Below are 24,732 nucleotides of genomic sequence, written 5' to 3' on the forward strand. Positions count from 1 at the left end.
CAGTAGCGACGTGTATGTTAACTCGTAATAAAAAGGCAGAGCGCTTGAGAACACAGCAGGGTGTTCAACGCACCCCCGTTTCAGTTTAAATAAAGTGTTTGCTACGTTTTGTTGGGACTGAACGTGGCCCAGAGAACGTAACGATCACGGTGTTACGACCTGATGTCTAGGGGTAAACCGGACGCAACATAAAGTGTGACCCCCCCCCCCCCCACACACACACACACACTGGTGTCAGGGTGAAACAAATTACAAAATATGACCCCAGGGTCATAACAACGGTTTTAAACATGTCGTTAACTTGGGAAACGTTTGGTTAGGTTTAGGCACAAAAAGTACTTGGTTGTGTTTAGGCACTAACACTAGTCAAGTTAAGTTTCGAAAAAAGATTGTGATTTAGGTTAAAATCAAATGCTACTTTACTTCCGGTTACGCATATGACGCGGAACGTGATGTAGCACCATTTGTTCCATAAAGTTAAAAAAAACTTGTAGTTTACTTTTAAACACAGACCCCGATCTCCTGGGTGAAAGTCTTATATTTGTTTGACCCATCCACCGTCCCTTACGCAGACATTTGGCGCTCTTAAACTTCGTAACTTTACTTCCTGCTTTGCTCCTGTCATACCTACTACGGCCACTATTAGGTGCCGTCACTACAAACGTAAACATAGGTCGTAATTGCTGCTTATACCAACGACCTATGTGGCCGTATTATTGGGGGAGGACAGTCTCCACTGTTCCTTTTGGCAATGATAGCCATCTACAATCTGAATTGACCCCGGCATTTGTTGCACCCTCTCTTCAACGTTGTGTCTCGTTGTCTTCCTCTCTTTGCGCAACCTCCTCAGCTACTTCCTGTGCCTCGTTGGCCGTTCCTTCTTCCTCCTCCTCCTCAACTTCTGCTGCTGTCCCATCCAGTGTCCCCAGCAGGGCTTCCTTCAGGGTGAGGCTAACGGCTCCAGAGTCCCTCACCACCCCCTGGTCCACTGCCATCTCTGGATGGTGCCTCCGCAAATGCTTGACCACCTGGAACTTCTGTTTGGCTTTGTAGGAGCAGTGGCGGCAGCAGAAGGGTTGCTGCTTGGTGTGCGAGAGGTAGTGATGTCTGAGACCTGCTGGCCACCGGAAGGCCTTGTGGCATAAGCCGCACGTGTATGGCCGATCGTCACTATGCTGCCGCTGGTGGGTCTTCAGTATGAAAGTAGTCTTGAAGGCTTTGCCGCATTTCTCACAGACGTAAGGGCGCAGGTCGCAGTGCTGCGTGTCCCGGTGGGAACGCAGAGCGTCGGCTCTGTTAGTGCGGTAGTCACACTCCTCACAGGCATATGGCTTGTCCCCTGCAGAGGACAAATAACATGTTATGTCTCCCAGCAGTATGAATGACTCAACACTGAACCTGTAAACTATACTTACAAAACAAAATTCAGATGAGTGCTCGAAAAACTTGCAGACATTTGAATAGGGCTGGGCGATATGGAGAAAATCAGATATCACGATATTCTTGACCAAATACCTCGATATCGATATTGCGGCGATATTCTAGGGTTGACAATTGGTATTTAACAAAATATCTTCACACTTAGATTTTAGATAAATAATCATCAGTAATGTGGACATAATGTCTAAGTGGGGTAAAGGCAAATAATAGAACAGCTATAACAGTCTGGTAAGTTCAGAAAAGTACATCACTTTACTGTAATGCAGCCTTTAAAACCAGTAAAAGACAACACTTATGTCATATCACGATATTACAATATCCAAAATCTAAGACGATATCTAGTCTCACATCACGATATCGATATAATATCGATATATTGCCCAGCCCTACATTTGAAAATCATGCAACAAAATTTTGCATGAAAAGATATGTGTTGGAAATTTTGGGAGGTTTGGCTGAGCATTGATAAATATTTACAGAAAAATCCTGCCTCACATTGATTAACAACTGACCGAGGCAATGAGGCAAAACACATTGTTCAAGTAGTTCCCAAATCTTTTAAAAGTGACCAAGTATTATACTAGTCCAGCTGATACCTGTGTGCTTGGTCATGTGGTACTTCAGCTGAGTCGCCCACTTGCATTTGTAGCCACACTCTGGACAAAGGTACTTCTTCTCTTCTTGGTGAACCCTCATGTGAAGCTTTGGCACAATTTATTATAAAACATAGAGAAAAAGAAGGTATTATTTTCAATATGCTTTCGTTTTAGGAAATACAGTTAATGTCATATTAGAATATAGGGATTATAAATAACAGGGGTTCTCAAACCTATTACTCAATGGTCTTCATCTGAGTTTTATTCAAAGTCTGAGGTCCGGAACAATTGTCAATAACAAAATAACATTTAATCACTTTGAACTTTGAAGCAGCATACATTCAAGTTAAGTACTGAGTTTTACTGTTCAACTTTTGAACTGGTACCGCTACCTGAAATTTGGTACCGGTACCCACTATTACCTTTCTTCGGTAGCCTACCTTCTCCCTTATAACAAAAAAAATATTTTAGTTGTACAATAAGACCAAACCTATTTATCCTATTTCCATTTTGATTTCGAACATTTTACATACCACACAAAATTAAACCCCTTGCCGAACATTTGATGAGAAGATCAACACCACTCTTGTCTGTCCCCTACCACAAGCAGCTGGTTAGCGTAGCTTGGCATAAAGGCTGGAGACAGGGGGAAACAGCTAGCCTGGCTCTGTCCACAGGTAACAAAATGTCCACCGATCAGCACCAGGCCCTCAGGAAGGGTTTCGGGCTTTGAAGCAAATTGAACGAAGTGGCCAAATGGTGGAATTGCAATTCCCAGCCTGTCACATGATGCCCCCTGGCCTAAAAAGACTTTTTCCCATAAACTTAGAAAGACGTCTATAAATCAGTGGCTACATTTTTGGAGCATCTCAACCCCCTGCGAAATGACTGATTTCACTATCAGGATTTAATCCATTCGGTCCGAAACATTTAGAAAGTCTAGAAGAACCGCACAATTAAATAATTTCCCCATTCAAGTTAATGGAGCGTCAAACTGGAAGTAGCCAACTCGGTCAGCTGAAGTCTCTAGTGTGCTTGCTCTATGGGACGTACTGTGCAAAAGCAGTGCCCATCATCGGGTCATTTTTTGGCTCCATGATGGCTTCATGCACCACTAAGCAAATCTCAAATGAATGAACGGGGCTCTGCCTCAAACACTGTATCCAGTTCTTATTATACATCCATGACCAGCACCTCTAAAGCTCACTACTTAACACGTTACATTGAATTTGTTTAATGTGTACAAACGACATGTTGTGGTTTTAGGGAGGTAATGTGCCAGACAATTTCTTGGCCGGGCACATCAACCCCCTAAAAACCACAACTTGTTGGTATGACCCTTCAGTTTTTCTACAGATTAAACAAACAAGACATAATGTGTTACTTAACGAGCTTTAGATGTGTTGGTAGGTGGATATTCTTTTACCATTGGACAGAGCCAGGTTAGCGGTTTCCTCGTTTAGATTCTTTATGCTAAGCTAAGCTAACTATCTCCTGGTTGTGGCTGCATAATGTGATGGACAGATAGGATAGTGGTATAGATCTCTTTTTTTTCTTTTTACACCAACATAAATTAAAAAAAATGAATAATTATCCCTTGATTATGGTTCTATCTTACAAACAACATGCTATAAACTTTGAGCTTACCTTCAACCTAGACGGATCAATGCATGTGTAGCTGCACTGCTCACAGCTGTAAGGCTTCTCTCCAGTGTGTATGCGAATGTGCCACGTGATCTTCTGCTTGTTCCGGGTCGAAAACTCGCAGTCTGTGCATTTGTACAGACGCTTGCCTCCGTGTGATCGCAGATGCTGCTCTAACACCAGCTGATGGCGACACGCAAACTGACAAGAGCTGCACTTGAGAGGCTTGTCCTCGGGAGGTCCATCCTCGTGTTCGTTCAGAAGGTGTTGCGCTAATGTCTGCCGCGTTTTGGAAGCAAAGGGGCACAGCTGACACGGATGTGCCGAGTGGGTTCTCCGATGAATCTCGAGGCTCTCCTTTGTCTCAAAAGACTCCTGGCAGGTGTTGCACTGTGCCTGAGGGTGCTTGATCTCTTGGTGGGTCTTGAGAGTGACCTCGCTGCCACATGTGTAGTCACACTGCTTACATGAGAAACAGACCTGGAGCTGGTGCACACGTTTACAGTGGTTTCTCAGTGCAACTTCGGAGCTAAACTGAGCATCGCAATGAGTGCAAGCGTGGTGCAACTCCCCCGTGTGGCATCGGAGATTGTGCCGTCTTACGTCGTCGAGTGTGTAGCCGCTGAAGTCGCAGAGTGAGCAGAAGTGTGGGGGCCGTCTGTCGTGGATGCGCATCTTGTGCTGACGCAATTTGGTCGCGGCACCAAAGGTCTTGTCGCACATATCGCAGCTGTGGCGACCGATTCCTGTGTGGAGAGACTCGTGCTCTTCGAGGCGATAGCGCCTTGTGGTGCTGAAAGGACAATATCGACAACGGTGAGGTCGTGCACCTTTGTGTTTGAGCGCAATGTGTTGCTCCATGCATCGTTCTTGTTTACAGTTGAAAGCGCAATGCTGGCAATGCAAACGTTTAGCAACGGCAACCTTTTTTTTGGTATGGGCACACAGGGTGTGACGGGTCAGAGACATTTTGGATTTGGCTACGAATGAACACATGGTGCATTGGACTTCATCTGGCTTCAAGCAGCCTCTCTTTTCATGGCTGTCTAACGCCCTTTTCTGATTGCACTGAAACGCACAGCTTGGACAAGAAAAGATCTGATGTTTCTCAGGAACTTTCCCAGTTCTGTCGTTGTACTTTTCCACCAAGTCCTCTTTTCTTTTGAGCGACTCGCTACCACTCTCATCCTCCACTTCTGGAGTGATCGGGTTCTCCCTTTTCCTTGAGATTCTTCTGCAGGTTGAGAGGTGCCGCTCAACTGTTGCAAGTCTGACTGATGAAAAATTGCACAGCTTGCATTTTAACTTACCATCTTCTTTAACATAAAGGGACTTCTGCAGTGGTACATTTCTTTGTTTGCTACTAGGAAACAATTGCTTTTTTGCAAGTTTAACTTTCAAAAGCGTTTTTGCCTGAATTTTGCCTTGCTGCTGTTCTGATTCACTGGATGTAAAAGCATTATGAACAAAGCCTTTATAGTTTGTTAAATGAGATGTACATACTCCCTCTTCTTGCCGATTGAATTCCTGATTGTTTGAATCTGTGGAAATCGTATTTTGTGAAGAAAGAAGCTCTGCCTGATTGGAATTAGTTCCCTCATCCAGTTGTCTGGATCCTTCCCGACCTACAGTAGAGTCTTCTGCTGTATTTGAAATGCCTACAAAAGTCCTTGTTTTTCGCAGAAGTGCTGGACACTTCTTTGAAAGGTGGCTATCAAGGCCTCGCCTCTGTTTGAACTGCGCACCACAGGCCTGGCACTTGTGTCCCTTTATCCTGCCACGGCACAAAGCCTGGCAGTGGGACTTCAGAGTGGTCTCCTTGCTGGTTACATAAGAACACTTGTTGCAGCGATAAATGTCTTTAGTTGGCACCACGAGCAACTTGACCCGACCCTCCAACACCATGGCTTCTGCTTGGTCCTTGTCGTGCTTCTTCATAGCTTTCAGACGGATCTCAGATTCTAATAGCTGATTTTGCTCAGATGGAAAAGTGGAACTGATTGTTGCACCATCATTCTCCACCGCAGGCGTCTGAGTCTGACACTCCCTAGGTTCAACTGGTTGACTTATATTATCCAGAGGCTCACAGTTATCATCTACGTCACTTTGTTCACATTCTGCCTCTGTCACAGCCGCATTGTCGTCCTCTGATGGAGATGTAGAGAAGTCTGCCTTCTCTTGGGATATGTCGGAGGCAATACAATTTAAATTAGATGAGCTTGGAGTATCGTTTGCACAAATCTCCTCCTGATTACGCAACGAGGAGGTCTGATAGTCAGCGGTCGATAGTGCCGTTAAAACAAGAGTACAGTACTCCTCGGGACTGTTCGCAGATGGAGGGCCGTCTGAATCTCCTTCATTAACAACCTCTTGAGAAGCAACATCAAAAACATCCACAGTAGCCACAGTTTGTGAACCAGCTACAGATCCTTCACTTTCAGGCAGATCAGATTGTTCTCTTTGAGAAGGTGGAGGTCCTTCAGAGGGGGATTGTTCAGACTGCTCATGAGCTGTTGAGGGCTTATTGTAAAACTCCTGTAAGAACTGAGATGAGTTCCTCTCCTTCTCCTTGGCAGCGTAGTTCTCTAGCCATGCTTTATCCCCAGGTACATAGCCGTGAGCTTTCCTCTTGTGCAGGAAGAGGCTGATGCTACTGAAAGAGGAATAGAAGCAGAGGGCACAGCGGAACTCTTTCAGCTTGGTGTGTTTGCAGTTCTCGTGGTTTTGAAGGGCTTGTCTGTAGCAGGTAGTGTATGTGCAGTATTTGCACTTATAGACGGACGGCGGCTTCTCCTCTCCAGAGTGTTTGGCCATCATGTGATTGCGGAGTTCGTATTTGCGTTTGCAGGCATACGCACAGATCTCACACATGAGTGATTTGGCCTGATGTCGTAACTTGTGGCTATTTAGCTGGTCCATGCGGTGACAGCGGTAGGGGCACTGGTCACACTGATACCTAGGACAGGAGACAGGAAGTTCAGGCATAACAACAATAACGTCTTTACAACACTGCACCCACTAACCACGTCATATACAGAGCAGAGACTTAAAGCAACACTATAGAACTTTTCCCGCTTCGGTCCCCCTACAGGTTGGAAGCGGAATTGTCCATTACATTACATTGTCCAGATCATTCAAACTACAGATCCGCTACCCGATCTGGCAAACTTGCATAATATAATGTAATGGAACTGTAGGGGGACAGAAGTGGGAAAAGTTCTCTAGTGTTGCTTTAACTTCTGCACACTTCAATAAAAAATGTCTTTCATACAATCTTGCTTTCAATCTAAGTATTACCACATCTACTTAGAAAGCAGAAAGTTTGGATAGTTTGCAGACAGGTATGTAGTCACTGCTTTTGTTTCGTTCTGTTTTTGGTACTCTGTTACTGTTTTGTCTTACAATAAAAAAGAGACCAAAAAGTACATCAGTCGTAAGTCGTGCCTTAAGGAAGAGGCAAGCGTGGGGCAAAATTTGTTCATTTTCTTTTTTTCCAGCACATAAAGAAATGAGAGAACAATTACATTAACTTTATTTTCATATTACCTTTTTCAACCTATCAAAACGGAAAACCCTGAGCCCTAACCCATTAGCAATAATTGCCAGCTATTGGTGACTTGACAAATCTGCTTTTGAAAGAAATGAAAGGAAAACAGCTGCAATCTGCATACTTTGTTCACTGTTAATTTAAAGTTAAATATAGCCTAATATAGCCTTAAAGTGCGGACTCATTTTTAGTCTGAGTGAATTAGTATAGGCCTATATTATTTTATATCTTAATTGTGTTAGTTCATACATGTCCCTGTTTTAATGTTTGTTAATTGATTTAACTTTAATAAGTGGCATTGTTCACATACTTGCCTGTGTACCTGGAAGATAAAAATCAGGGTCAAATGATCCCTTGCTAAAACTGGAATATCTTCCTTCGGAACTTCCAATATTGTACAACATGAATATAACTAAACACGGTGACACTCGGGGAAGCTTCTATATTGCTAAAGTTGAGATTATAGAAAGAAAAGTGGCAGTGGCTCCATCGTACAGTGGATTTGCCTCTCTTCAAATCTGTCCGCCAATGTTTTAGTCATTTGTTCAGGATATATACCGCTGCCCCTACTGCTTGTGGGCTTAACTAACTGTTTGTGCGTCTCGTCAATACGCTCCAAAGGAACATAAGATATGCAGACTGGCAACCCTGTGTGCGAAAGTATAGTAAAAGATGGTACTGTGTGCCGTGTGCAGTACCAAGATGAAAACATAACCAATGGTTGTATGAGAAATGGCTAAAGTATGTACCTGAGGTCTCCAGCGTGTTTCCTCATATGGACGTTCAGATAGTGTTTCCATTTAGTGACGTATCCACATTCAGCGCACATAAAGTTCTTGTCGTCGGAGTGAGTCAGCATATGTTTGGAGAGGTAGGACTCATCTCGGCACCTGAAGTCACACAGGCTACACTTGTGGGGCTTCTCACCTATTACAGGGGGGTGGGGGGGGGGGGGAAAGAATAAATCAGGGGATGTCGTGCAAAACGTAGAAGCTCTTTACAGGAGCTACCCAAACAACACACGTGAAAAACTGACGAAACTGTAAGGTGAGAATCCGATGATAAAACCATTAGAATATCAAAAACATTGAAATTGAAACTGAGTTGGTTAATTTCTTAAACAACACCATTAATGTATAAAGCATTGAACAGCCTACTGCCTGGCAATATTTAAAAATGGTTTTTTTAATAGAGATGGGGGATATAATCTCTTTTTGTATTTGTATATGTTGAGTGAAACTGTGGAACGGATTAAGCTCCACAAGCATGATGCAGTTCAAAAAGGAATACAAAAATATGGTTTTCACAAGTTACAGGGAGAAGGAAGGTGTTCTCACTTACATTATTCATTTTCTATGATTAATATATTTATACGTATGTAAATATGTGCGTTTTCTTTTTTGTAGTGTGTAAGTATATACATATGTAGAAAATTGTAAAGAATGTGTTAAAGATATGTGATATAAATATGAAGCCATTCATGTTTATTATTATATAGTAGTGGAAAAGGGGTAGGATTAAATAAGCTTCTGCTTCTTCCTATTCCTTGTCGGACATTTTAAATTAATATTGTGTTTTTGTTTCTGTTCTTTTAGCTTTTATTGTATTATTTTAACATGTTCAAAATAAAGCCTTCATTCATTCATTCATTCAATCATTCATTCAACATTAAAAATCCATTCCCGGGATACATAATAACCTATGTGGGATTGTGGGGAACCAGGTTCCATTCAGGAAGGATGGAAGAAGGAAGGGCTGCCATCAATCCAGTAGGGGGCTTGTGAGATGGCTAGGGTGGCCAGATTGCCAGGTTGGATGTCTATACTAGAAAATGGGGAAAGTACCTGAACTTTCTAGAGGGCTCCTAAGAAGCCTTTTGCTGGAAAGAAACATGTATGATGTGCTTATGGTGTTGTCATGTGTACATATATGTTTATTTGGTTTATGGTTTATTGTCTATTTTGTTACTATTTTGTTGAATGGTCTTGAATATTGTAGTTATTGTGTCTGGGTGGGTGGTGATGATGGGGGGGGGTTTGTTCATGTTGCGAGTTGTATTTTGTTAAAAAAATTAAATATAAAAAATTGTTAATAACAAAAAAAAATACATTCCCTCCTCACCACTGTGGATCAGCATGTGTCGTTTCAAACCCCGTTTATGCGAGGTCATGTAGCTGCACTGAGAGCAGCGATGGATCTTCTCGTTGGCGTGCAAATGTCCAATGTGCTGCTCAAACTCCACGGGGTTAAACGTGACGAAGGAGCAAAAGTCACAGCGGAGCTTGTCGTTCCCCGGGTGACCGTGCCGCTGGTGCTGGAGGAAGACGCTCTTATTGGAGCAAGAGAAATCACACTGCGAGCAGTGGTAGGCCAGGTGTGACGGATAATGAGCCTCCATGTCCTTCTCATTCTTGAAGACGGCCCCGCAGGCGTGATGACGACACTCCACAGCCCTGACCCCGTGGACGTCGGCGGTGTGTCGGAGAAGTTCTTTGCGCGAAGAACTGTGGAAAGAACAGGCGTCGTGGAAGCAGGCCACCGGCTTGCTGTCTGACAGGATGTTGTGCGTCTTCATGTGGGCCTTGAGCGACCTGCTCTGGTGAAAGCTTTGACCGCAGGTGGGGCAGGGATAGCTGTGACCGTTCATGGCATCTTCTGCCTCATCGGCATGCACGCTGGCAAGGTGGCGGCGGATTGCATTCCGCTCCACGGCGGAATATTCACACAGGTGGCAGCGGTGAACCTTTTCCCCTGCCTCGCGGAGTCTGTGGATGCGCAGCTTGCTCTTGCTGGTGAAGTAACGCTTACAGGTGGGACACTGGAGGCTTGGGTCAGGGAAATGTAAATGCAGGTGCTCCTGCAGGTGGGAGCGCATCTTGAAGCAGCGCCGACACTTGGGGCAGGTGTGGGTGCGATAGGTGTGCTCCGATCCCTCTGCAAGGTACTCTAATGGACAAGAACATATGAAATTCCTTTTGAACATAGTGACAATGTTTGTCATAAAAATAAGCATATTTTCCTGTGACACATTTCCGTGCTTACTGGTTACTGGTTGCACGGCGTTGGTCGTAAATCATACTTTTGTCTTTGTTACACTGTTTTCTCCTCTGGTGTTTCTTTACACAAGTGCAACAATAGTATTTTAAAGGGGACCTTTACCACCTACATTAAGAATTCCAACATGTTATTTCCATGGCCTAGGAAAGTTCAATCAATATTTGTGAGCCACTCTCTCTCAAAGCCAGAAACCAGAGAAGTAAGTCTCAAACTTGTATGTAACTTGTATCAGTGTCATCTAATAACATCTTTCCCAATTCATTATCTATGGAGCAGTTCATTTATACCTGATGATATCACAAATTGGAGTTTTAGCACTCTAGATTTTGGATTAGGGAGAGAGCTTTTCATGGTGAGTAATATTATTGGACTGTCTTTGCCCATAGGAATAACTTTTACAAATTTTGAAAATGGGCGTAGTTCCCCTTTAAGCTGCTAACACTGCTATCTGCCAAGACAAGATACTCAACCCCATTTCATTCTCCTCAAGGGCAATTTTGGTATTTAACTTTCTACTGCAACATCATTGTCTCCTTACTTTGAGATTATTTTAGTCTCAATGCACTTTACCATTTATGCTGGTGTATAAAGTATTTACTACATTCTATTGTAGTTTTTTTAAGAGCATCATCTTCATAATGTATTGTTTAAAAAAATGTTTTCATAGTTGCTTATCTATGCAATAATCAATAATATCAATCATATCAATAATTTTTCACTTAAACCTGCAATAATGGATTTTCTGGGCCACTTGCGGGGATGTGGAAACAAGTTATGAACACATCATTGACACATTATCACCTTCTAAATTGATATGGCAAAACCTTATTTACACATCCAGCAGTTCTGCAGCAACATTGGAATTAATTTGGAGTCTGGCTCTTCAGCTGCTAAATGCTCCACTATGTTCAGCTCGTCACTTACTATGTCTGTCTGGCTGTTTGGCGCAGAGCAGGTAGTGTACAGTGGCTTTTTCTCAGCTGCCTGCTGCGGCCGGAAACAATTCTAAGAGAACGGTGAGAGTGAACCAAACAGTAAAGTTGTGGGTCCGACAGCTAAACAGCGAGCTGAAACTCACTATAAAGCTCTGTAACGCCGAGGGAAGCTGCAGATTCAGGTGATAATTCTCTGTAGCTTCATCACTACGAGGGGATGACCCCTTTCACATTGTTTTCACATCATCATTCGATATATTGATAAATGTACTGATTTTAGCTGCTTTACGCAGATATGCTATAGATACTATATGGCCAGAAGCATGTGGACATTTCCTTCTAAATTAATAAAAGTGGCTTTTGTTGCCTCAACCACATCCATTACTAAAAGGTGCATTAGATCGAGCCATGCAATCTCCATTGGCAATTAGTTCATCTAATTTCTGTCCTGCTAAATTTTCCCTTGCAACCGTAAGAACACTGCCACTGGACTTTGTGGTCTGGAGCAATCAATCCCGTTTTACTAATTGGCAGCCAGGCGGATCACTTGTCTGTTTTAATATCACTGGAACAACTCAGGTTTTTATCACCTCTCTGTGCTTTATTATTTTACATAACTTTGACATCTACTCACTATAACATACCAAGCGGAGGTACGGTGTACGTACCTTTGGATGGCAGTGGTGCAGCATCCACTGCTGAAGGTTTGTCTCTTTCCACTGCCTTTCTCACTCTTTTAATATTGTGCCTTTGTCTCTCCGGCTGCTCCTCATTCCCGTCTTCAGGTAATGATGATGCATCAGCTGGGCTGGATTTCAGTTTTCTTTTTGGCCTGCCGGACACCTGAGGCTGTTGGCTTCCATTAGTGCATACAGTTGTGGCTGCAGTCTGGTCCCCTATGAACAGATGTGCCAAAATGTTAATGTACAAATCTACTTCTCAGCGACAGAGCAGTAAGCAGCCAGGGCTGCAACTAACCATTATTTCCCATTGTTGCTTCTTATATTAGTTGTTTGGTCTATAAAAAAAAAAAAAATGTTGATCAGTGTTTCCCAAAGCCCAAGATGACGTCTTGACATGTCTCGTTTTGTCCACAACTCAAAGATATTCAGTTTACTGTCAAAGAGGAGAGAAGAAACTAGAAAATATTCATATTTAAGAAACTGGAATCAGAGACTTTTTTTCATAAAAAAATGACTTAAACCGATTAATCGATTATCAAAATAATTGCTGATTAATTTAATAGTTATAACTAATCGCTTAATCTTTGCAGCGTTATATGCAACTATGGCCAACAAAATCATACCTGTGCTCTTTTTGAAAACCACGCACAGGTTTCTGTGTAACATAGCGCCAACTACTTGCAGTGTCTGTTTACCTTGAGCGCGAGGTGGAAGATGGTTGTGCTCCAAGATGTGGACACTCAGGTCTTTCACAGTTTGAGTGACAAACTGACACTGAAAGCAGCCGAAGGGCATGTGGCCCCGCAAGTGTCTCTCCATCTCCCCCTGTGTGAGGAATGACACTCTGCAGGACTGGAGGGTGCAAGGAATGAGAGTGAGACAGTGCGTGGACATCAAGTGGGTTTGATATGCCTGACGGTCTGTGCTGCTGAACTGGCAGCCTTGCTCAGTGCAGGGGAATGGGCCTTCACGCTCATGTCCACTGTGGAGGATTTTGAAGTGGCGTTTCAGGACACCTGGCTTGGAAAAAACCTCACTGCATTGAGAACACTTGTAGTTCCCCAACTGTTTTTTACTGGATGGAGTGGTCAGCCTTTCTGAACAGGAGTGCGAGGTAAACGAGCCACTGTCTGAGAAACTCTGTCTACATTTTTCACATCCATGAGGTTCCACAGTCTCCATTGTGTCTGAAAAAAAAGCACAGCACTTAGTTACAATTGAATAGATTTAAAAATAGCATGAAAAACATTTGTAACCATGTTTTGTATCAATTTAATATAATTCTGAGTGCACGTAACACATTAAACAATACACACTATTATTCACAGGTGTTCGCTGTTAATGGGTTGTTAGAGATTTCACCAATATTAACCAAATCTTTATTTATTTAGCGCCACAATAGAGTAAAAACACAACAGTTCTGTGTAGATTGTAAATGCATTGTAACCATATTATATTGGCTTGCAATAATACATAGTAGAGATGGCCCCATACCATTTTTTGCTTCCCGATACTGATTCTGATACCCTGAACTTGCGTATTGCTGATACCCAGTACTGATCTGATACCAGTGTGTCATATATTTTATTATGTTTTAACAACTGCATACTACTATCCCTGTATGGATGTGATATGATTTCTATCTTTGTTGTCGGTCTGGCTCAGGTTAAACTCTTTGTGAAACATGAATGCCACAGAACTTTCTTTTATTATCCAGTTTGACGGTCAGTTTTAATGGAAAAAGAACATAAATAAACTACTTTAACGTAGATTCTCTTTAGGGCTTTATTATGTGGTATTGGATCAGTGCATAAACTCCAGTACTTCCTGATACCGATACCAGCATTTTAGGCAGTATCGGAGACAATACCGATACTGGTATCGTAACATCTCTAATACATAGGCTACTCATAGCACAATCACCATCAGGTACAAAATGACATCTTATAGCCAGGGATTAAATTTGGATTCATGCAGAAGATTCATTGAGTGGTTGGGGATGGGAGGGATGGTTTCCACAACCCACACTGTTGACAGTTTTCATAGGGATTTTTTCTTCAGTAGAAATCCAATGAAAATCCTTCACGGTTCACCAAACACTGACATTTCTGTCCATGCGTAAAAAAAACATATTTGCACTGGGGCAACAGTGTCTACAGTAATGTATAGGCTTAGTACAATAAATTGTGTTTTCAATATTAGGCCTACTGTGAATTTCCACTGCATAGTCCGACTGTTAATTTGTCTTTACTAGCTAGGTAATACATGCTTGCAGTACAAACAGAATTTCAACCTACTGCCTGGGTTTCCGCGGCGCATTCTATCTGAAAAACAGAAAATCAACCATTATCAGTTTGTCAACATCCAGCTCGTAAAATTACTGCGCGTTAGCTAGGAGGCTGTATTTAGCTTAGTAGTCAACGTGTAACTTACTTTTAATGACAATATAACCTGCTATCAATACGCTAATAACATCGCTGTTATTAACGTTAGCTAACGATAACGTTAGCTTCTTGTGTTTTCGGGTCGCACTCGCAAACTGTTCAAGTCTTAGTTCCTGCTAGAAATTCAATTCAATTCGCCGTTGCGGTCCGTACAGTCTACAGTAAAAATGCACAAACTATATTATCCACCAACATATTTATCTAAGTTATTTGTCATCTTTGCATGCGAGCAAAAATGATGCTAAGATAACACTAACAGGGAAGAGGAACGAATGTTTGAGGGCGAGCGAACAGTCGGAATGATATTTGTCAAACACAGGAAGTGTAGTAGAGGTCGCTGCCACACACGTCAACACATCCATACATTGCACGCATTAGTATTTTAGTTGGTTGAACAGTGCTGTTTAGAAAGCAACGGTGTACACTGGAACAGATAGCCTCCAAGACAGCGGCATGAGATGGAGACATTGAAGACAAGTCAGGTGGATATTAGCTCATTATTTACCCCGTCCGGGATGTATCATTAGAAAATAGCGTTAACTGTTATTACATTTTAAGATTCCCTGCTTGGCAGCAAGTCTTCAGCTACTGACAGATATCATACTAACAGTATATCGGACAGTCTGGACTGTCACACAGGTAAAATGAGTTTGCACTTTGTCTGTAGGTCTTTGCTCCTACAAAGTGTTCCAACTATATAGTCTGATTCCACTGGTGAGTGTGCAGATAGCAGCAACATGCCCCTGTCAGACTTTCTGGATGGCCTGAAGGACAACCCATACTTTGGGGCTGGCTTTGGACTGGTTGGGGTTGGGACGGCGTTGGCCGTGGCCAGGAAAGGTGCCCAGGTGGGAATGATCTTCTTCCGCAGGAACTACATGATCACTCTGGAAGTCCCCAGCAGGGATAAGAGCTACCACTGGCTGCTGAGCTGGATCACCAAACACGCCAAGCACACTCAGCACCTGAGCGTGGAGACCTCCTACCTGGCACATGAGAGTGGACGGGTTCAGACACAGTTTGATTTCCACCCAAGCCCTGGGAACCACATCATCTGGTTAGTAAATAAATACACTCATTTTAAATTGACTTCAGCATTGTACATAGGGCTGGGTAACGTTCAAAAATATTCAGTACCGGTACTGATATCAATACCATGACTTCGATACTGGTTCCTAAGCGATATACCAATATACCAATTTTATAAAAGAAAAATAAATTACAACATTACACATTACGGCACAAATATTTTTATTTTTCAGCTCCTACTACCTGAGCCCGTCTCTGTGTAACCTAGAGTTTTTCCTGCGTGTCTCTACTACGTGTAACGTTAGACCGCCAATCACAGACATTATGCTGCATGCTTATTGGCTCACTGACACTGATGAGATTTACTCCTTAGGGATTAAAATTTGGTATTGAATGATGAGGCATTTTTCGATACTTTAGAGGCAATTCGGTCGGTGCCTAAAAAGTATTGAATCCGTTAGCCCTACCAATACACTTAACAAACTGATAACCCATCAGGTTGAAGATGTATGTCGTACAAATACAGAGATGATACCTACATTAATTACGCTGCTTGACAAATACTATTCTCTCTGTCAACAGTACATCCTGTCACACTGTCATCTATTGTGGTCTGCAGGTACGGGAGGCGTTGGATCAGGGTGGAGAGGACCAGAGAGAAGCAGATGGTGGATCTGCACACTGGAACCCCATGGGAGTCTGTCACCTTCACTGCTTTAGGCAGAGACAGACAGATTTTCTTTAATATCTTACAAGAAGGTAAAGGTTTACACAGGTCTGCAGTATATATATATATATACTATACTATACTATATACTGTATATATATATATATATATACACACACACACACACACACACACACACACACACACACACACACACACACACACACACACAGGCTTGCCATATGAGAGCTGTAATACACTCGACTTGTGTTGCATCTCTTTACCATTTCAGGCCATTCAGTGCAATTGTCAATCTTGTTTTGCAGCCAGAGAATTGGCCCTAAAGCAGGAAGAGGGACGGACAGTGATGTACACAGCCATGGGTGCCGAGTGGAGACCCTTTGGGTTTCCACGGCGACGCAGACCTCTCAGCTCTGTGGTCCTGGAGGGGGGCGTGGCCGAAAGGATCGTAGATGATGTGAAGGAGTTCATCGGAAACCCCAAGTGGTACACAGACAGAGGTAGAACGTCCAGCTCAAACTCATTCATTCAGTGCATATGGAAGTCATGTTTAATTTTCATATTTACCTGTTATTGAATATATCCTTTATGATTTCGTATAACGACAGCTATTGTTGTGAGGTGTTACGCCTACCAGCAGACTCCATAAAGTCTTTCTTGTTGGTGCATTCACTGACACTTTGACATCTAGGCTAACATTTCAGGAGAATCTTGTGCAGTTTTCGACACGCACTTGAATGCATCAACTCATCAGAATTTTCAAAGCACTTTCTGCTCGTCACAATTACTCAATAGCACACCTTTTTAAAATCAACAACAACATAATAATTTAACAGGGACAAGTATCTGCAAGCTGATTTTCATAAATGTTGGTATGCTTGGAAAATGGTTTCAGCGATGTAACGTACGATTTGTAGTTAAAACTAAAACATGCAAATCAATGGGAATGTTCCCTAATATATTTGTTTTTTCTTCTTATTAAAAAAATGTGGTCGAAATTTCAGTTAGTCTATGTTCTGTGTGACCATGTTGATATTTGTTATTTGTCGATGCAGGCATCCCCTACAGAAGAGGATACCTGCTGTACGGCCCCCCAGGGTGTGGAAAAAGCAGCTTTATGTGAGTGCGCTGTGGTTTTGAATTCTTACCCTTCCTGTTTAAAGTCTGAATGAAAGACAAGGCTGTATGTCAAATACTTGGGTGAATTTTTACCTACATCTTTGTGGCTCATTATATTCCAGCACGGCACTGGCAGGCGAGCTGGGCTACAGCATCTGTCTGATGAGTCTGAGTGACCGCAGCCTTTCAGATGACCGTCTGAACCACCTCCTGAGCGTGGCACCGCAGCAAAGCATCATACTGCTGGAGGACGTAGACGCAGCCTTTGTCAGCCGAGACCTGATTCCCACAGAGAGTGAGTAGCAAGGAAGGACCAGTGGTTTAATATTTTGCTTTGTTGTTGTCCAAAGAAAAATGTAACATAACATAAACATAAAGTAAGATAAAGAAAAAGTTGAACTTTAAAATTGGGCTGTCACTTGCTTTTACTACAGAGAGGCGAAGTCCCTCCCCTCACAGTGGACCGTCATGGGACCTTATTTTTGTAAAGAAATATGTATGGTAGTGAATGGGGAGAGACAAATATTTTTTTTGATTCAGTTTGAATTACACATATTAGGAATCAACTGATACTGTTTTTTTATGGCCGATACCTATTATTAGTAGTTAATGTAACCGATATTTGGAACCGATATGCATTTACAGTGAAAATCAAAATCTTTAAGTCAAAATTAAGATTTTGGAATGTTACAAACTCCAACACAACACTTAGTTAAAGGTCCTATGACATGCTGCTTTTTGGATGCTTTTATATAGGCCTTAGTGGTCCCCTAATACTGTATCTGAAGTCTCTTTTATATAGGCCTTAGTGGTCCCCTAATACTGTATCAAGTCTCTTTTTATATAGACCTTAGTGGTCCCCTAATACTGTATCTGAAGTCTCTTTTATATAGGCCTCAGTGGTCCCCTAATACTGTATCAAGTCTCTTTTTATATAGACCTTAGTGGTCCCCTAATACTGTATCTGAAGTCTCTTTTATATAGGCCTCAGTGGTCCCCTAATACTGTATCTGAAGTCTCTTTTATATAGACCTTAGTGGTCCCCTAATACTGTATCTGAAGTCTCTTTTATATAGGCCTTAGTGGTCCCCTAATACTGTATCCGAAGTCTCTTTTATATAGACCTTAGTGGTCCCCTAATACTGTATCTGAAGTCTCTTTTATATAGACCTCAGTGGTCCCCTAATACTGTATCTGAAGTCTCTTTTATATAGACCTCAGTGGTCCCCTAATACTGTATCTGAAGTCTCTTTTATATAGACCTCAGTGGTCCCCTAATACTGTATGTGAAGTCTCTTTTATATAGGCCTTAGTGGTCCCCTAATACTGTATCTGAAGTCTCTTTTATATAGACCTTAGTGGTCCCCTAATACTGTATCTGAAGTCTCTTTTATATAGACCTTAGTGGTCCCCTAATACTGTATCTGAAGTCTCTTTCCTGAAATTCAGCCTTGGTGCAGAATTACAGCCACTAGAGCCAGTCCCACAATGAGCTTTACTTAAGGCAGCTACACACCAAGCCGATAATCGGCTGTTGGACAGTCTGGCGAGGTCGGTGACTTGAGTCTGTTCGGTGTGTTCCGTGCTGTCGTCCGTCCGAGGGGCCGTCGGCCTTCATTTTGGCCGACCTGACGTGTTCAGTTGGAGATAGGGCAGTCGGGACTCACCCGGAAACAGCGAGCGGAATGAGCGTGACTAGAGCCTCTCAAAATCTGACGAAAATCTTTTAAACTGACCTTTGTCGATCTGAAATGAAGACAGATTCAGCAACTGCACGGCCTATTTCTCTCTTAAAATGTTTTCAGAAACACGTTTCGGTGAACTATTTTAGTACAATATGAGATCGTATTCTTGAGATCTAGTCTTTGAATTTCCGGAGAAACCAGACCCACGTGACGTGTTCGTCCAATCGGCTGCCGGTTTTCATTTTTGGGCGACAATACAGATTAGCGCCGCCTGCTGTTATGGAGACGTATTACGTCTCGTCGCTTTGGTGTGTTCCGAGGCATTCTTTTTGACCAACTCGGGACTGATCAGCCCAACTGCCTTTTCTGCCGACAGTAGGCCGTCTGGTATTGGTGTGTAACTGCCCTTAGGATGTGCCATTTCTGTGTCTGTAGCTTTAAATGCTATTGAGGAGGAGAGAGGGGGTGCAAGATGGAGGGTGGGGGTGTGGCCTTGACCAACTGCCACTTTGCTTGTTTGCAAGCCATGATGTCTCTCTCTCTCTCATGGGCGGGTCAAATTCTCTGGGTGGGTAAAGCAAAGAAAGGGGAGGTAACCTTCCTCCTTATGACCTCATAAGGAGGAGATTCCAGATCAGCCCATCTGAGCTTTCATTTTCTCAAAGAGAGCAGGATACCCAGGGCTCGGTTTACACCTATCACCATTTCTAGCCACTGGGGGACCATAGGCAGGCTAGGGGAACTCATATTAATGTTAAAAAACCTCCATAATGTGACATTTTCTATTGCTTTAAGCAATTATTTAATAGATCCAACATAATACCCAGTAAAAGATAGTCAGATAGTGTTGTGGGCGGGACATTAAGTCAGACTCAGTGGTGAAACCGGAGCAGAGGGACAGACACAGAGCTGTACCCGAGCCAAAGTAGAACACTTTTTAATTCATTAACTTTATTGGTTATCAGGCAAATAAAACGCTGATACAGATAATCTGCAAACTGCCAAAAAACGGCCCGATAATCAGCCAGGGCCGCTAATCGGTCTATCCCTAATACATAGAGTATGATGTTTGTCCATTTAAAAGATAATTTTGCAACTGAAGAAAGTCTGTTTGTAGTTTTTTAGTAGTACCACTTAGTTTAGTTTGAACTGCTCAGTGAACTACATCTCTTGTCTCACAATTTACGTCACCTTGCTTGCCGCTCGGCTTGCTCGCTCGCTAGCTAGCTTAGCTCTGTTCCACAACACATGTAACGCTTACCTGATAGTTTTATCAAAGAATTTCTAATAAGGGAAGTTCCACTCTCTCGTTACTTCCGGCTTCTGAACTGGTTGCAGTTCCACCAGAGTTCCATATAGGGGGCGCTCACGGGCGAGTGCAGAATGAATAGGACTCTATGGAGCTATACCCCTCAGTCCACTTTTCTCAGGATATAATTTTTTTTGTCTAGTAATTTGAATGTTGCATTCGAAAGGTGAGGCTAAGAAAATACACACTGCTGGGTGTTAGATTTTTTTAAAGTGGATTTTTTGTTCTAAAAAGCCTTTTTAAAGTGTCAATGACATCATACACATATACGGCCAGAGATACTGTTGTTATGGGCAACAACGACTCAACCTGTAAGAAATCAAAAGGACATAATTACTCGTTCATTCAACTTTCGACCTATAATCCATATTGTACATTTCTCAACGACAATCAGGCGACAGAGACAAATGTAGCTGTCTAGCTCCATAGAGTCCCATTCATTTTGCACTGGACCGCGATCACCCAGGGGGAACTCTGGTGGAACTGCAACCAAATTCGGTACAATGGGGCTGAATAGGGAGTGGAAAGGCTTTCCGTAAACCGGCTTTGGTTTTATCCAGCGTCTTTTTATCAGCCGAGAGGCGAAAGAACGAGCAAGACCCGTTACTTCAATTCAATTTTATTTATAGTATCAAATCATAACAAGAGTTATCTCGAGACACTTTACAGATAGAGTAAGTCTAGACCACACTCTATAGTTTACAGAGACACAACAATTCTAGTAATTCCCCCAAGAGCAAGCATGTAGTGCGACAGTGGCGAGGAAAAACTCCCTTTTAGGAAGAAACCTCAGCAGACTCAGGCTATTGGTAGGTGGTGTCCGACGGTGCCGGTTGGGGATGTGATGATCAGTGGCAATAATAGTCACAATAAAGATAATGGAACAGTGACTAGAAAATGGTAGTCGTAGTAGTTCATGTCATAGCAGGGCACTGCAGGGCGTTACAGGATGTAGCGTGGCACAGCAGAGCATAGCTGGACGCAGCAGGACACTGCAGGGCACCGCAGAGCATAGCAGGGTGTAGCAGGGAGTGCAGCAGGACCACGGCAACAGCTGCAACCAAGATCTTGGTGCCATCCTAATCCAAGGAAATATGCTGGGCGAAAAAAACTAAACGTAGTCACATTACTTGTGAGGGTAATGTTACATCCCGGTACCAAACACACCGGCAGCGTAGCTAACTTTGGGGTGTCTAGTCTTTCTTTTATTTTATATTAAATTATTTTTTTCTTTTATTATCACAGGACAGATAAAGACATGAAAGGGGAGAGAGAGGGGGGAATGACATGCAGCAAAGGGCCGGAGTCGAACCTGCGACCGCTGCGTCGAGGAGTAAACCTCTAGATATGTGTGCCTACTCTACCAACTGAGCTAACCCAGCCACTTGTGTGTAGTCTTTCTAATTATGTATTTCCATAGTCTTATACTTTCAACAGTTTTACGACAGACTTTCTTCACTTGCAAAAATTATCTTTTAAACTGACGAACATCATATGTGTAATCCATGGCTCAATTCAAACGGGATCAAATCATTATTTGTCTCTCCCCATTCACTACCGTACATATTTTTCCCAAAGTATGGGCCCATAATTTTCCACCGGAAGTGGAGGGACTTTGCCTCTCTATACCAGTAACCAGTAACTTTCAAACCCCTTCTGTCTTTGCCTCCCAGACCCTCTGGCCTACCAGGGAATGGGAAGACTGACCTTCAGCGGCCTGCTTAATTCTCTGGATGGAGTGGCTTCATCAGAGGCCAGAATAGTTTTTATGACCACCAACTTCATTGACAGGTACTGTTGGAAGCAAATTTGTAAACACAGTGCTTATGAAATGTCTTATTGTCAATGCACAGGCCCGTAGCCAGCCTAGTAGAAGGGGGGACCTTCTTGCAGTTTTTCCCTCATTTTGTATTTAATTATGATGTTTAAATACTTAATTTTCGTGACTTTTTTCTGTAGTCCAAATGCACGCACACCTCAAACATGAGTGTATAAAGTTGGTTGCGTGGATTGTCTATGCATTAGATGTTAGATTGTTACATGTCGCGTGCCAGACATTCATATAAATGGTGCTTTTATCAAGATTAGGGCTTCGGTTTGGTTTAGATCACTTTTATTTGAGGGGAATTGACAGTGGGGAGGGGGGAGGGTCTTTCGAACCACCTGAACCCCCCCCCGTTTACAGCCCTGATGCCAAACAGGAAAACATCTTTGGCTATAATACAAATGAATTAGTGCTGTCAAACGATTAAAATATTTAAGCTTTTAGCTTTCAGCATTTTAACCGTGTTTACTCCAGCTGCTAGCTAACAGTAGGCTAACGTTACCTGCTGTTAAGTGTAGTGTTGAATAGCGTCCCGTGCGGAGATGTTTCAGTTCCCTCTAATGTCCGTTTTTGAAGCATCAGAGAGAAGCGCAGGCATTTAAGTGGCACCTAAATAAGGCACCGAAATCCGCGTTGCAGTCCGGTAGATAGGCATCGGTGCCGTATTAGCACCGGGTCTCTGCAGTAGATGTGAAAGAAATGCATGAAAGTTCTGCTAATTCAGCTCTGTTTAGTTCCGGTGTTGATACTGCAAGGAGTGCTTTGGGACCGTCTACAAACTACAACACTGAAAAGAGATGCAAACATATTTTCAAAAATAGGCATATTATTATATATGCTTATTTTTAAAAAGTAAATGCTGTAGTACAACTAGCAGGAGACTAGTTATAATTGAGGTAAGTTTGGAGACGCTACCTTATTTAATCATTAAATTAATAGCCTACATATTTTTGTTGTATCTCTTTTCTGTGTCTTAGTTTATAGACGGTCCCTAAGCACTCTTAACTGCCGTCTCAACACCGGAACTAAACAGAGCTGAATTAGCAGAACTTCCATGCATTTCTTTCACATCTACTGCAGTCAGATTCACTGTGTTCACTCGGAAGGAATCACTTCACATGGGTAGGCACTTTTAATGACATTTTGAACATGTTTAGAGGCTAAAAACAAGTTTAAAACTTGCCCTGTTTAAGCCTGTTGGGTGCAATGCTAGCAGGAGGATAACACGGTGTAGGTAACACCGATTGTTTTCGTTTTTCTCGCTACTGACCGGAATTCTCCTTTTAATGGCTAAAAATATCAAGTAATGCAGCTTTGAAATATTTAAACTAATTAAAAGTACTATAAACTGTAGTAAAAACTATAATAATTACCCAGTTCTATTTATACATTTTTTCAAATGGACACTACAACCTACGTTATGGCTACCTAAATGTGTTCTCTGACATTTCACATGTGAGTTTTACAAACATTTCGGAGTATTTTCAGCGACATTAACTGCCAGTCCTGCTTGTAATCTCTGCACACAGGTTGGACGCAGCGCTGATCCGACCCGGCCGTGTGGATCTGAAGCAGTACATTGGGAATTGCACGCACTGGCAGCTTACACAGATGTTCAGGCGGTTCTACCCAGACGAGCCTGCCTCTGAGGGAGAGCGGTTCGCAGAGCGTGCATTGGCTGTCCACTCTGAGATCAGTGCTGCCCAGGTGCAAGGACACTTTCTGCTGCACAAAATGGACCCTGCAGGATCTATAGACAATGTTGCCCAATTAATATAACGGCAGGACTGCAAGGTGGTTTGGAGACTGATTTCTTAATAAAGAGAAAAATGTTTTAACATTTCCAGTTGGAGTTACGGTATTAATAGGACAGATGTGCATTGATGCCATGGACCTTATATGCAGTATATGATTGATACCAAATAAATACACGTGAAAAAATACCCATCTTAGACTATTATGGAGTGCCCTTGAGCAAGGGACTGAAGGCCTACAGTAGCTGGAGCTGCTCAGCGGGCAGCAGTAAGGCAGGGTTCCCCCCAGTGTATTGCAAGCATGGTGGCCCACCAGGCCTAAGCTACTGGGAGGTTTTTTGTAAACTAGTTACAGTGGGGCGGCTCGGAAACTTAGACGTAGTCATATTTTCAAATCTCCAGTTAGCTTTTAGCACCGACTTAATGTAGAACCCTATGAAATCTGTCTTATAGCTTTTTTAAATTCTCAATTTGTGATTCCGTCCATGATTCTGTTATCACGGAAACTATTTGGCTCTACATTAAAGCTGCCATCAGTCTGTGACTGGCCATAGGCGGGCCCTTGACAAAAACATTTGCCACCAGGCCTAACAACTTTTTGTTAGAGAACTTTATTCATCCTGAAAAAAATGCTTTGGAAACACAGAAAGAAGGCATGTTGATATTTTATTAACAAAAGCGTCAACCCAACCCAGGACAAGGTCCCGTTACAGGTCCCAACTTGATTGGCAGGTCCTTATTGAACAGGCTAATGTGTGACAACAGTTACGTCTCGACATTTTGTGTCTTCTCATGCTGTTCATGGTTTGTGTGATCAGTGAGCACAAATAAGACTACTTCTCATTTTCTCACTATTGGTTAAATTATATAGTCAAATACAACTGCAATCAACTGTATATAAAGATTATTTGAGGGCATTTTTAGGCCTTTATTGACAGGACAGCTGACGTAATGAAAGGGGGAATGACATGCAGCAA

At 42.6% G+C, this 24,732-nt stretch overlaps 2 protein-coding genes across 5 annotated transcripts; one reads left to right on the forward strand and one right to left on the reverse strand.

Annotated features, from left to right (window-relative positions):
• Positions 1 to 241: 241 nt before the first annotated feature.
• LOC116047635 (zinc finger protein 142) lies at positions 242 to 14,595 on the reverse strand. Its single transcript, XM_031296549.2, has 9 exons — positions 14,336 to 14,595; positions 14,200 to 14,226; positions 12,598 to 13,089; positions 11,888 to 12,115; positions 9,349 to 10,173; positions 7,977 to 8,154; positions 3,684 to 6,636; positions 2,037 to 2,142; positions 242 to 1,339 (listed from the first exon to the last, which is right to left on the reverse strand). Exons 2-9 carry the CDS (start codon positions 14,219 to 14,221, stop codon positions 804 to 806), a joined length of 5,340 nt encoding a protein of 1,779 aa, XP_031152409.1. The 5' UTR covers positions 14,222 to 14,226; positions 14,336 to 14,595; the 3' UTR covers positions 242 to 803.
• Positions 14,596 to 14,607: 12 nt separating this feature from the next.
• Positions 14,608 to 23,935, forward strand: LOC116047636 (mitochondrial chaperone BCS1). 4 transcript variants are annotated; one of them, XM_031296551.2, is made up of 8 exons: positions 14,608 to 14,847; positions 15,034 to 15,403; positions 15,995 to 16,134; positions 16,369 to 16,563; positions 17,119 to 17,182; positions 17,305 to 17,477; positions 21,850 to 21,967; positions 23,531 to 23,780. In XM_031296551.2, the coding sequence occupies exons 2-8, from the start codon at positions 15,084 to 15,086 to the stop codon at positions 23,778 to 23,780; spliced, it is 1,260 nt and encodes a 419-aa protein (XP_031152411.1). In that variant the 5' UTR covers positions 14,608 to 14,847; positions 15,034 to 15,083. The 4 variants fall into 4 exon arrangements, with proteins under 4 accessions (XP_031152411.1, XP_031152410.1, XP_035860185.1 ...); XM_031296550.2 differs by having other exon boundaries at positions 14,608 to 14,828; positions 15,014 to 15,403; XM_036004292.1 differs by having other exon boundaries at positions 14,608 to 14,817; positions 15,012 to 15,403.
• Positions 23,936 to 24,732: the final 797 nt, after the last annotated feature.

The sequence above is a fragment of the Sander lucioperca genome, chromosome 8, assembly GCF_008315115.2.
Source record: "Sander lucioperca isolate FBNREF2018 chromosome 8, SLUC_FBN_1.2, whole genome shotgun sequence".
Lineage (NCBI taxonomy): Eukaryota > Metazoa > Chordata > Actinopteri > Perciformes > Percidae > Sander > Sander lucioperca.